The sequence below is a fragment of the Euleptes europaea genome, chromosome 10 (genome assembly GCF_029931775.1).
Source record: "Euleptes europaea isolate rEulEur1 chromosome 10, rEulEur1.hap1, whole genome shotgun sequence".
Lineage (NCBI taxonomy): Eukaryota > Metazoa > Chordata > Lepidosauria > Squamata > Sphaerodactylidae > Euleptes > Euleptes europaea.
Window position 1 is genome coordinate 33,804,937 of NC_079321.1, and position 13,677 is coordinate 33,818,613.

Sequence of the window (13,677 nt, forward strand, 5' to 3'; positions counted from 1 at the left end):
CCAACACATGACCCCCGATCTGTCTGCCCCAGCCACAGCAAAGGCTGCAAAGCCAGAGGGGTGGGCAGCAGTGCCAGCAACGGGAGCAAGGGCAGCAACACCCGCCCCCACTGGGCTCCCTTCTCCCACATGGCTGCTGCCAGCTGACTGCAACGGTTGGCTATGGTGAGTCATAGCCGGTTCATTCTTATCAGTAGATTTAAAAACAACCAAAACAGTCACTGTAAAAACAAAAAAAAGCACAAATTGGGTGACCTTAATCTTTCCATATCAAAATTACAAACCTTAATTTGTTTGTTCCAGCTTTGTATCTTGAGATTCGAGCCACTGACAAAGGAACAGACAAGGTGTCCAGCCAACGCTTCTCATATTTTGGTTCATTAGCTATGGGTGAAGAAGGTGATGATGGTGCCTGTACAGAATAAATGAGAAACAACAGTCTATTGGATCCAACAGTGCAAAAACATTAATATGCATTTCTAGATGGGTTTTTTTTTAAGTCAGAGTACTAGCATTATTTAGGAAATTCAGAGGGCAAAAAGGAAGCAAAATAACCCTTTATTGTAAAATGGAACATTTGTGATCTGAATTGATTTTCCATATTGTTTGTGCAATGGCAAATCTGTTTTTAAGTTAAAAGCATAACCCTTGCATCTAACTGCCAACAGAAATAATGTTTACATACAGCATTTTCCTTTGAAATCACATTTACTTTTTAAATAAAACACAACACAAGAGGACCTTGCCAATTGGCAGACATTGATTTATTTTCTTAATATTTTGATATAATGAACTGTTTAGAGCAATCACGATGGGTAGGAGTGTTAGTCTGTCACTAGCAGTAGAAAAAAGTGAGAGTCCAGTAGCACCCTAAAGACTAACAGCATTTCTGGCAGGGTATGAGTTTTCGTGAGCCTGAAGAAGTGAGCTGTGACTCATGAAAGCTCATCCCTGCCAGAAATTTTGTTAGTCTTTAAGGTGCTACTGGACTCTTGGCTCTTTTCTACTGCTTAGAGCAATGTTCTTCATATGCACATCATCAGTCTAGCACCAGTGTGCTGCTTTTACTAAACTGCAGATTTACGAAGTATGCATTTACAATTCATACTCTGCCAAAGCAGTTCTCACATTTATTGAACAAAAATCTGTATAAGTTAACACTGTGATTATTCTAGACATATACAAATATTGTTACTACCATACGTTTAGAAAGATGACAATAGATAAACAACAATGATAATGGGATTCTGGTAAAGCCAGTTTTGATCCAAGAAGACAACTGAATCCATCAATCCTAGATAGGTCATGGAAGGCAAAGGCCTGATATCCTCATGCTTCTCCAGTCAAAACATTCTTTCAGTTAGTAGCTCCAGCTGCTTAAATGGTCACCCCTTTGCAGGTAATGAGTGCGTTAATAGCGTTGTTTGGTTTGTAGCTGAATGCGATTAAAAACAAAACAAAGCTACAGTGCTGCCACTACAGCCTGAAGCTGTAAACCACTGCAAAAGTGTTACTAAATTTGCATTCTAAGAAGCAATTAGAAATACTCTCTCATTAGCCTGTGAAGAAACACAAGCCACTGAGTGAAAACAAAAGCAAGTCAGCATGCTGCCACAGACAATTTAGAACATCAATTTATTCCATTTTTGTATCGTGCGCACATAGCCCCAAGGAAGTGAGGGAACCAACAGGGTTACAAACAGAAGTGGGAGCCTGAATTGATTCACTGATTTACCAGCTATATTCTATAGCCATGCTTGTGATGATTCAAAGGTCTGTAGTTAACGTTGGGGGAAATGCCTGAAAAAATGTGGTGCACTGAACAATTTCAGAGCTCACAAAAGAGGCATTCTTGCCTGGTAAACCAGGGATTGATTTGTCCCAGTCCAATATGAATTAAACATGAGGCCAGATTGGCTACAGGACAAATACTGTCACCCAGTGGGAAAGCTGGAGCCTGGAGGGAGAAGCTTTTATTGCTGTTTCTACCTCATGAGGCAGCTTTTGACCCACCCTCCCAATATCATGATATTAGCTGGTCGCCATTGGGGCCAAGCAGGAATTTTGGGGCTGTTTCCCTGATTGGCTTTGGGGGGAGGCTTTTTTCACCTGCTTCGTGATGTTCAGGTTGGGTGGTTACTAATACCTTAACTAGGGTTGCCAGCCGCCAGGTACTAGCTGGAGATCTCCTGCTATTGCAACTGATCTCCAGCAGAAAGAGATCAGTTCACCTGGAGAAAATGGCCGCAATTAGACTCTATGGCATTGAAGTCCCTCCCCTCCCCAAACCCTGCCCTCCTCACGCTCTGCCCCCCAAACCCCCCACCGGTGGCGAAGAGGCACCTGGCAACCCTAACCTTAACTTGACCTGGTCATTGACTGTTTAGACCATAACTAGTTTGGCAGAGATATGGCAGGTTGCTTATGGATCATAAGGAGCAGTGGCGAGCACCCTGAGCCATCGAGCATGATGGAGGGCGTGTTCTGAACAAACCATCACTTGCTTTATGGAGGAATGGGACATGTGAAGGAGCACCTTTGGTGCTCAGCAACATCTTTCCGAACCTGGAAGTGGCTTCACAGTGCATAAGGGAAAGGGGCTGGGGCTGGGCACCTCTTTGCACAGTATGTGTGGGCAATGACAAACAAGGCCAGTGGCAACCACTGGCTGAATTTGGAGCCAGGGTGGATTTGCTAAAACAAAAGTCAGTCATGCCCAGCACAGCACAGCCTGCCCTCAATTAAATATTAATTGATGATGTAGATCAGCTGTTTTAAATAAACTAGTTAAACCATGCTTGGTCTCATCTCTTTATTGGTTACTGGGCAATTAGACATTTTCACATTTTGCATAAAAATCACTGGCAGTTTATTGTTCTTCACATTGCCACAGGAAAGAAACTGAAACTTAACAAGAAAAACTGACAATCTTGCTTAGGTTCCTTGAAAATTATGTACATGGCAATCAAAAAAATTCACTTAGTAGAATGGAATTGCCATTTTAAAAGTCTCAAAACAACGAGGTTTAATGACCATAGTCGTTATCCTGATACATTTCACACTGCAATTGTAAGTACACTTTCCTGGGAATAAGCTTCATTCAATAGATGGGAATAGGAATCTGAGTAGACCTGGGCAGATTTGCTTTCACAGTCCCTAACAAACTATTTATGTTCATTCAATTTATTGATTTATTCATTTCCATATAGAATACAACATTGAAAGCCCCTAAAATAAAAATAAAAATTCAGACTTCCCACTGATGTCAGCATTCTGCAACTACCACAGCTGGTATCACTTTACTTTGCTCTGGTTAGACCTCACCTAGAGTACTGTATTCAGTTTTGGGCACCGTAGTTTAAGAAAGATGTAGACAAGCTGGAACATGTCCAGAGGAGGGCAACAAAGATGGTGAGAAGTCTGGAGACCAAGTCCTATGAGGAAAGGTTTAAGGAGCTGGGTATGTTTAGCCTGAAGAGAAGACTGAGAGGGGACATGATAACCATCTTCATGTACTTGAAGGGCTGTCATATAGAGGATGGTGCCAGGTTGTTTTCTGTTGCCCCAGAAGGTTGTACCAGAAACAACGGGTTGAAATTAAATCAAAAGAGTTTCCGTCTAGACATTAGGAAGAATTTTCTAACAGTGAGAGTGGTTCCTCAGTGGAACAGGCTTCCTTGGGAGGTGGTAAGCTCTCCTTCTCTGGAGGTTTTTAAGAAGAGGTTAGATGGCCATCTGTCAGCAATGCTGATTCTATAACCTTAGGCAGATGATGAGAGGGAAGACATCTTGGCCATCTTCTGGGCATGTAGATGGGGTCACTGGGGGTTTGCGGGGGGAGGTTGTTTTGAATTTCCGGCATTGTGCAGGGGGTTGGACTAGATGACCCTGGTGGTCCCTTCCAACTCTATGATTCTATGAACTATTCGTGATGGGAGCATTTCTCTTTTCTTATAATTCTAGAGAGATTAAAATTTATTATTATTATTTATTGACTGAATATTTCAATTTGGCTAATACTCTTATTTGGCCCTACGTCTCCCATAAGTCACAGAAAGATTAAAAGCCTGTCCAACCATTTAAACTTGGGACAGTATTTTGGCAGCATTTGATATTGTCACCAGTGAGACACAGTGATGTAGTCATATAAATATTGATTGCAGAATTTTGCTTTTATTCAAAGCACCCTTTACTAGAACTTCTCTCAGTGTCATAAAAGACCTCAGTAAGTAATTGACAGATTCCATCCTGAACTCATGTCATTTCATCCCATTTAGTGCCAATATTGATATAAATTACATTTCTCCCAAAAGGCAGGGTAATCATCTTTTCTTTCCTGTCACGATTGTGGACTAGAAGGAATCTTTTTTGTTCAATAAGATAAAAGTATGCTTGTGATTCATTCTCCATTATGCCTGAGATTTGTGCCTTTTGTATGTTCTGTAATCATGAATATTTATAGTGGTTTTACATACAACATGAGCCACTAACACTTCTGTGTCTTGTCAAAAATTTAGATAGGTATATTTCTCCCTGGGGAAAATATGTGCATGCCTAGGCTATGTACAAATTGTGAGATAAAATATGGGTGGTTCCTGCTTCCATGTTGTACCACAAATGAAGCCACTCCTTAATCATCAGTTATACTAACTGGTCCTTGGTTGCAACTCAACATTATAAAATTTGATACTAGATATCTGTAACGGAGCAGTATTGTCAAACAAAAAGATTTTGAGGCTCCAAATGGGGTACAGAGTATTAGTCCATATAAGTTTGGGGCAGGATGCAGCAGTAGCAGGTAGGGTCTTAGAGTATCCCATTGTTACTTTTCAGTGTGATGTGAATTCTTCTTGCACCCACTATGGAGGAGTGGGATCTCTCCCTTTAGTGTCCATATCCTGGGATGAAGTACCTGGAAATGTTCTGAGGATAGCAGTGTTAGGCAATTTTTGTTCTCTCCATTGGCTGCTGTTGTTAAATAGCCCTTCTGTGGTGCTAAGTATCCTTCAGGGGCAGTTTCCACCATCAAAGTGCAAGGTGCTGTGCTCTAAGTGTGCACAATGTGGGCCAGAGAGTAATAGACCCATGCCAAAGAAGGGATGTGTGTCCTGGCTGGGATTTATATAGGACTTATTAGAGAGTCTATTATGGAATATGTTTGGCTGCTGACTTTATCAAAAAACCTATGCTTGGGTTGGGATGGGAGGCTTATATGGGTCCATGGAATTGATCTGAGTTTACACCATGGCTTTCAGTGGTGTAATGTTGCATTGGTGTTGGGTGGTGTATTCATAGCTAAAGGTGCTTAGATTTCATCCCTCATTTTTATACCAGCATGGTAGTTGCACAGGAGAGTTGGCATAGAACCTTGGATGTTTTAAATACAATTAATTAAACTGGTCAGAAAAGTACACTTTCAAGCTACAAATGTACAACTACTATGGTGATCTCAAGCTATTATCACTTTCAATGGCCTATTAAGTCAGGGAATGCCTTGTTTGGATCAGCCTTCGCCTTATTCTGGAAAGGCATATATTAGTAGATAGACTGGTGACACTATAAGTAGTCTGTGACTTGCTTTTTGAGTTTAAACTCTGTATCAAGAAAATGAAAAAATGAAATAAAAGTGGAATCCATGTGAAATCAATAACTGTTTTAGATGATGCCAAATCACACTACAATTTTCTGGAAGTAATTCAAATGAAACTCAATTGTGTAGTTAGTTTGAACTAACTGTTTAAAAGAGTAGGTGTTATTTGTTTATCAGATTTTCTAAAGATTGTGACAATGTGATTGTGATACAGCGTAATGTAGTGTTTAAGAGCGGTGGTTGGAGTGGTGGACTTGATCTGGAGAACTGGGTTTGATTCCCCACTCCTACACATAAGAAGTGGAGGCTAATCTGGTGAACTGGATTTGTTTCCCCACTCCTACACATGAAGCCAGCTGGGTGGCCTTGGGCTAGTCACACTCTCTCAGCCCCACCTACCTCACAGGGTGTCTGTTGTGGGGAGGGGAAGGTGATTGTAAGCCAGTTTGATTCTTCCTTAAGTGGTAGAGAAAGTCGGCATATAAAAACCAACGCTTCTTTTTCCTCTTGAATATTTTCCTCATTATTGTATCTTGGAAAAGAGTTCTCTGACTTTTTATGCAGATATGGCATTGATATAATTCATGTCACTTAACCACCTTCTGCAATGTGTTAGCAGAATTCAGCAAAAGTATTTAGGAACTGGTTTATACAACAGTAGGGCATAGTCTCTCAATCAATATATGAGTCAATATTTACAGTATATTCGGTTTAGGTTCAAAGAGAATGGGGGAGCAATGGGAACAGAAATCTCAGGAATTTGAGACCAAGATAATTAACTCTGAAATAATGAAACCAGAACAAAAGAAATACATCCACAAGCAGGCCAACCAATTAAACCCATTTCAAGGGGGACAGAATGTTACCTCCCAAAGGAATTGCTCAAAGGACTATTCCTCAAGAATACAAAAACACAAGAAAAGCACTTATCATTCCTGAAATTGAAGTTTTCTGTTAAAAGAAAGCCTGCTGCTCAGAATAACACATGGGTTTCATATTAATTGAATTAAAATATTCATACTTCAAGTTTCAAAACCTTATTCTGAAGTGAGCCAGTCCACATGCAGATGAATAACAAGGGAAATTGGGAGGATTTGGCAGGCAGGACTTTCTTGCCCTTCCTCAACAGAACTAAAGGGTCAGGATTGCTTAGGCTGAGGATCCATCTACGCATTACTAAGTCCTCGTGTTTGTTGCTCAGGACTAAAGAACCCTGCAGGTGCATTTCTTTAAAAAAATAATCAGGGCAAATAAATATGCAACAGTGTTTAATATTGTCAGCATCTGGGAGTTCTGGGGCTGAGTCCAGAGACACTGTTCCCTCCAGAATTCCACTATCTCAGCAGGTTTTCAGGAAGGCTTCAGAAAAGCAAGAAGGGGAGTTTCGCCTTCACCCAATTCCCATTCTCTTGCTTACTCCAGGACATTCTACACTCTTCTGGGATGTTGCTGGGCTCTTCCCCTTTGGCTTACCCTCAACCCACCTGTTAAAGTCCCTCCTGGGAACAGAGCCTCCTGGATTCCTCCACTCTTTTTTCCTCAGGAGGTGGAGCCCCCCTGATTGGCAGGGTCCTGAGCTCATGAGGGGCTGGCTAAGGACTCCCGTCTCTGTCCTCCATCCCAATGTGTGCCTTTAAAGGTCGGTGCTTCAGGCCAGCTCTGGCTTATGAAAGGCAGAACTTTCCCTTCCCCATCCTGTGAGCATCAGAAAGCTGCACATTTCTTTATGTGAAATATTTATATCACTCATGTCAATACCTGGAAGGTGACTTCTAACAAGGAACTGTTCCTTATTTCAGAAATACTCATGGGTAAGATAATAGTTTTAGGGAAGGTATATTCTAATAAAATACTGTTAAATGGACTCACACACATCATTTTTTATGGACTCATAATGAGGCAATTCCAAGGAGCCTTCCTCCAGCCTAAAGAGTTTTCCTCTGATTTTAAGTGACTTTTCCATTGGAAGAAGGGCCACTTAACACTAAATTTACAAATGGAGCTCTGGGTGTATAGTTCTCTCTTTGAATTGGGGCTCCCCCCTTCAAGTTACCATAAATCTTGTGACATAGTGGAAAGGTTGAGTTCTGTGTTCTTCATCATCATCATCATCATAATTTATTAATACTGTCATTGACCAGCAGAAAAGACAGCAACAACAAATGACCTAAACCTAAAAATTATATATTACATGTGTAAATAAAATTTATATAAACATCACATAACTTGGTGTATTTTGAATGGCATATTTTGATAGCTGCAGCATCCTTTGCTTCAGAAGGCATATTGCCTGATCTTTGCCCTGAACCAACAGGGAGAGTGGAGAGAAGCCCAGCCATTCCATTTTGTTGTAATCCACCTTAAGCTATAAGGACTTGAAATTATCCTCCAAGAGATGACAATCCTTGAGGGTTAAGATTTAGTTTGAGCCACAGGGTAATGGAAGCAAGACATACCTTTGCCTTCACCGTTCCTGTCTCCAGTCATATGGTTGCATTGGACATGCAGAGGGATAAGTGGAGGGCTACTCTTAAAAATTTTGATTGGACCCACTCAAGTGGGCCAAAATAAGATGATGGTGGTCCAAGCATGGTCCCCTACAACAGTTGGGGCAGGGTTTTTGCTTGATATAATTTGAGAGCAGCTGGGGGAAAAGTGCCCTCCCTTAGTTCTTAGAAATGTAATTATATTATAGGTGGATTTGTGCCCTAGCTCTGCTGCATAGTTGCTGTGGGCTCTCCTTGAACCAGAAGCATGCAGGGATTCTTTGTTCAGTTATTAATCCACTGTAGTCAACGAGGAAAGCACCAGATTATGAATTTGTTTTTAATAATGGCTCACACTTTTGAGAGTACTAGTAGTCATTGCACTGGTCCCACCAAATGAGAAACAAAAATCATGTCAGAAGATACTACTCAGTTAAGCAACCAGTTCCTGCATAAATTGCAGAACTAATTGGACATCCTTCTAATGTAATGTGCCTGCCATGTACTTGAGGAGAAAAAAAATGAGATCACAGTTGGTTAAAGCTTGTCAGCTTTTCATGTTTCTGTGACAAATGATTTGCAGTGCCTGGGCAAGTTTTTGTTTTAGTTCTCTCCTTGATTGTGAGGCTCTATAAGGAAAAAAAATAGCACACTCCTTAGATCTCCTTAGTAATTTAATTTGAAGCTTCAATTAAGGCTGTCTCTGGAAAAATCAACACACGGTCACACGCTGGAAGTTCGGAAATGCTTATTGTACTGAATGGACACTGAATAAAAAGACTACAATTTTTTCTGTTAGCAGGGATGAACTACTTAGTACAGAGGACTACATAAGATATAAACTCTCACAAATTAGAGGCTAAACAAATAGGTATATTTTACTTGCATGTAATCAACGCAGTTTGCATGTAATTTTCATGGTTTTGTCCCAAGGGACAGCTGGAGGATATTTTCCAATTATTTACCATATTCTGAATTTGTTATTTTCCATTGGGAAATGTTTTGGGCTCAGTCCTTGAAAGATCTTTTAGGATATGAATTTCTTATAGGCCCTGTGCCCGAGGTACCTTGAATAAATTTAAGTTAGGGATGGTGCCAGTGGGCAGAACTGATCTCCCTCTTCATATACAAATTAATGTTTGCACAGGACTATAGTTTTTCACTGAAGGAGAAATGACATCTGATTGTTTTTATTAGAAAATGGAATGTGAGCAATCAGTAATTAGGCCTTTAGGGTAGGGTTGCCAGGTCCCTCTTCACCACCGGCGGGAGGTTTTTTGGGTGGAGCCTGAGGAGGGCGGGGTTTGGGGAGGGGAGGAACTTCAATGCCATAGAGTCCAAATGCCAAAGCAGCTATTTTCTCCAGGTGAACTGATCTATATCAGCTGGAGATCAGTTGTAACAGCAGGAGATCTCCAGGTAGTACCTGGAGGTTGGCAACCCTACTATAGGGGTACACTCATTTACATATATGCAATGTATAAATGTGAGACCTTGGAGAAGTGTATACAAATGCACATCAGTTCTATACAATTTGCCAACTATGCAAGTGTGTCTAAAGATTTTGTAGTTCCCCAGTACATTTGTCATGAAAGAGGTATTTCAGCACAAACCTCCTTAGGCTTTACTTCCTTTGACATATAGTGAAGTCATTGGTCTTAAAAAAATGTAACTCTGCTTAGGATTTCACAGGTAGTTACTGAGGCAGAGAAGTCATTTATCTAATTAATTGCCATATTATTATAAACTAGGATAAACAGCTGTTTGATAAATTAGTATTGTTGCTCAAAAAGTAGGGTTGCCAGGTCCGGGCTGGGAAATCCCTGGATATTTGTGTGGAACCTGAAGAGGGCAGGGTTTGGGGATGGGAAGGACCTCAGCAGGATGTAATGCCATAGAGTCCACCCTCCACAGCGGCCATCTTCTCCAGGGGAACTAATCTCTGTCATCTGGAGATCATAATTCCAGAAGATCTCCAGGCCCCACCTGACGGTTGACAACCCTATCAAAAAGTAATGACAGAAGTTACATATATCTTACCAGGCCATGTTCCAATGGCTCACCTGCTGTTCTGAGATAAATGAATACAGGTTGTGTTTCATGCTTTCACTTTTGTGTGTATGTGTGTGTGTGTGTGTGGGGGGGAATTAGATGTGATGGTGTCCTCATGGCTGCCATGAGGATAACACCTCAAGTTAAACTAATTTTAAAATCCTGATCAGGCCCATATTATGGTGAACTCATTCCTCCTTGTTTTTCAAACAGCTATGTGGAGGGTGCTGCTGTTTTAAAATGAATTTTAAATGGTGGCAGTGTTTTTGTGGTAGCCACAGGGGACACCATCGTACATCGTTTGGCCCTGTGTTCTAGCACTATGGTGGAGAATTCTGGGGTTTTTTTCTGTCAGGCCTTCTTTATGTGATACTAGTGAGAATGTTGTATAAACACGAATGAAAATATTCACAGCATTGCTGTTGCGAATCACAGCACTGTAAATCAGTTTTTATCTGTGTTGATAATCATCAACACTTCAGTGTATAAAACAACAATTTCATTGTTCAGCAGCTCCTCCAAATGGGAGTGAGGATATGCATTCAAATGCACTTTTAAAGCAATGTGGATAGATAGACTACAGCTGCAATCTGATATGGATTTGCATGCACAATTGACCTGTGCTTATCTAGCTAAGGAGATCCACCTATGGAAGTGCTATTCTGCATACACATATCTTTAGCTGAATGGGAAGATCTTTCCTTGTCACTTTTCCAAATTCTAATCGATTGATCATTGATGCATATGTATTCACTACATTTATAATAATATTTTTAAAATAACAGAAAACTGAAGTGATCCCTGTTTACAAACTATACAATACAACGCATGGTCCCTATAACTCCATCTATAGATAACATTTATTTTAAGGTGTTTTCTGAGTTCTGCGCAGAATATTATTGTTGCACGTGATGTCCCCATTTTTAATGCATCTGTCTGTTCAGAAGATATTTACTTGACTCTGTATCATATTCTGTTCGACATACACAAGGTTTTTATATTGCAGTGAATCTTGGTTTATGCAACAAATAAATAATGAATGTATCCATGAGACTATGACCACCATGATTACGACCCTTCCCCATACACGCAACCAGAATAGGAAGTTAACAGAATAAAAAAAATATATAATATCATTAAAATTAGCAACCATTAAAGACCAGCCAATAAAAACTAGATGCATAAAAGCACATTAAACCCTGCACAATTCTGCAAGAGTTTCTGCTAGTGAATAGCTCTGTGAAGAACTGCTAAATTTCAGGGAACTGTTCTGGCCTTGGATCCACCTTATTGACAGCTGTAGATTTCTGTGAGTGGTGGGTGGAGCTGTAATAGTTTAGAACTGAGAGATTGAGCTTGAGAGTCAGTTAAGAACAGACAGAGCTTGAAGCAGCCAGGTAGAGCTGTCTGGACAGGATTTACTCCTTAAGTGTTTAAATCAAAGGAACACTGTTTGAATTGTCTAATCAACATAGGGTCAGCAACTGATCATTAACGAAGACAATATCTCTAAGCATGAAGCGTGGGGGGGGTTTACCGCACTTGTATTCCCACCGATGTATTAAGAGTTTGAAAACGTTATAAAAAATACTGTTCGCACTTTGTTTGGCCCCTTTAGCTGTGAAGACGTCTTCCAACCATTTATAAGCCGTGGTATCCAAAAAACCCTTTTAAAGCAGTGTTTTTTATAACATTTTCAAACTCTTAATACATCGCTGGGAATATAAAGTGTGGTAACCCCCTGAGTCCTAATAATTAAAGTGGGAAACAGCTCTGAAGGAAAGAGTGATCTCTAAACTAGAGAGGGAAATCACTCTGGTGAAGTGAGTGATCCCTAAAGGGTTTAGGAGAAATGTCTCTGGAGTCAAGAGTGATCCCAGTCCAGGTTAAGGAATAAACTAGTGAAGGTTTTTTTTTTTTTTACAGTTCCTAACTCCTAAAAAACTGAAGAAACACTGTGTTTAAGGACATTTTGAGTGAAAACCAAACAGAAACTGTCAACCAAAAGAGAGCCCTCTCAGTGTGAAACCAAGTGTCAAGCAGTTATAAGTGAAACTTAGTAGTACCATCTGAAACAAAGTATCTCTTGTACACAAAAACCTAGTTTGCCTATGTTGCTGTTGAAATCTGCTGTTTTAAATTTTAACCTCACAAAGGCTCCCGTGTACCATCAATTCCTGATGGTCTTATGGTTTTTGAAAAATCAACCTCTCCCTCAATCCATGACAATTTCCATCATAGTTTGGATCTGCCTAGATTTTGGCTTATTTCTCCCCCCACCCCAGGAATACCTCTGATTGCCCCAAGACATAACTGGGGTTTCCACATCCCACAGGAACAGCATTGGGAGACATTTAGGGCTGCTGCAGGAAGACACAATCAGCAAAAATAATCTCCCTCTTTGTGTGCATGGAAATCCTGAGCAGTATCCAAGTAATAATATGTAGTAATACAGCTCACCAGGCAAACACCACACTTGCTGCATCAGATAATAAAGTATTAGCAAAAGCTTAAGGATACAAAACTATTCACAGAATCCTGGATCAACGAGGAAATATGTTTCTTCCAAGTTTCTGTTAAAATTAACAGCAGGAACTTGAAGATATGACAGGGAGATGCATAATATTTGGAAAAAAAAACCTGTGTCCTTAATTTATACTCATTTTTATTTTTTTATTCACGTTTTTCCTTTTATTTGTCTGTGGTCTTTGTTCCCAGCTTGGCCAGTCATTCAATCTGCTTCACTTGAAACATGAATTATTTACAGAACTGTCACAATCACATAATTGTGCTTCTTGTACAAAATCAGTATTTCTATCAAGCACAAAGCACATCTGTAGCAGACAGAAACCATCCTGAACATCAGTGCCTATACTTTATAATAACTTTAAATAGCAGTCAATCACATCATTTTCTCTGTATGCACAATAATTCTTTGACGGTGCCTGAATGGTAATTTCCCCCCTGGACTTTGAAAAGAAATGTTGGTCATTTCCCGTGAATATATATTTTACTTTAACATTCCATTCAATATAGTTTTCTCAAGTGCTTTTCTTTCCCCTTTCCCCACATTACCACGTGACCAATCCTTAAGTGATTCTTCTCCTTTGATTCAATTTACCTCCTTCATCTCAAAATTACCGAACCACTTTGCCTTCATTTGCCTTATCAGCCACCTGCTCTGTGGCCTATCTTAGTCACGCCGTGATCCCTTCACTTCTTTCAGCTATTCCACTTCTAGGATTATCCACTGACTGCAGCACTGAATGTCAAGCCTTCTGTTATACTTGCTTCCTTTGACATCACTTCACCACTTGACCTCAATACACCCTTCCTTTTCTCATCTTCAAGGCCATTTATAAGCCTTGTACATTCTGTGTCACAGCTCAAAGTTATTACCACAGTATTATTTGAAATCTTTTCTTCTGCTGTGCCACCACCCTCACTTCTTCCATGATCACTTGTCTTGTCAGTCAACTCCACCCGTCTTGATTCTGGCTCTGAGGGCCAGTGTAGTGTAGTGGTTAACAGCAGTGGACTCTAATCAGG

The 13,677-nt window shown here is 40.3% G+C and overlaps 1 protein-coding gene across 6 annotated transcripts in view; it reads right to left on the reverse strand.

Annotated features, from left to right (window-relative positions):
• SNTG2 (syntrophin gamma 2) overlaps positions 1-13,677 on the reverse strand; it is a 329,718-nt gene that overhangs the window by 103,190 nt on the left and 212,851 nt on the right. For all 6 annotated transcript variants that reach the window (XM_056856441.1, XM_056856443.1, XM_056856445.1 and 3 more), the window contains exon 9: positions 285-412. In XM_056856441.1, coding sequence (XP_056712419.1) covers positions 285-412 — 128 coding nt within the window. The remainder of the gene's footprint in view (positions 1-284; positions 413-13,677) is intronic.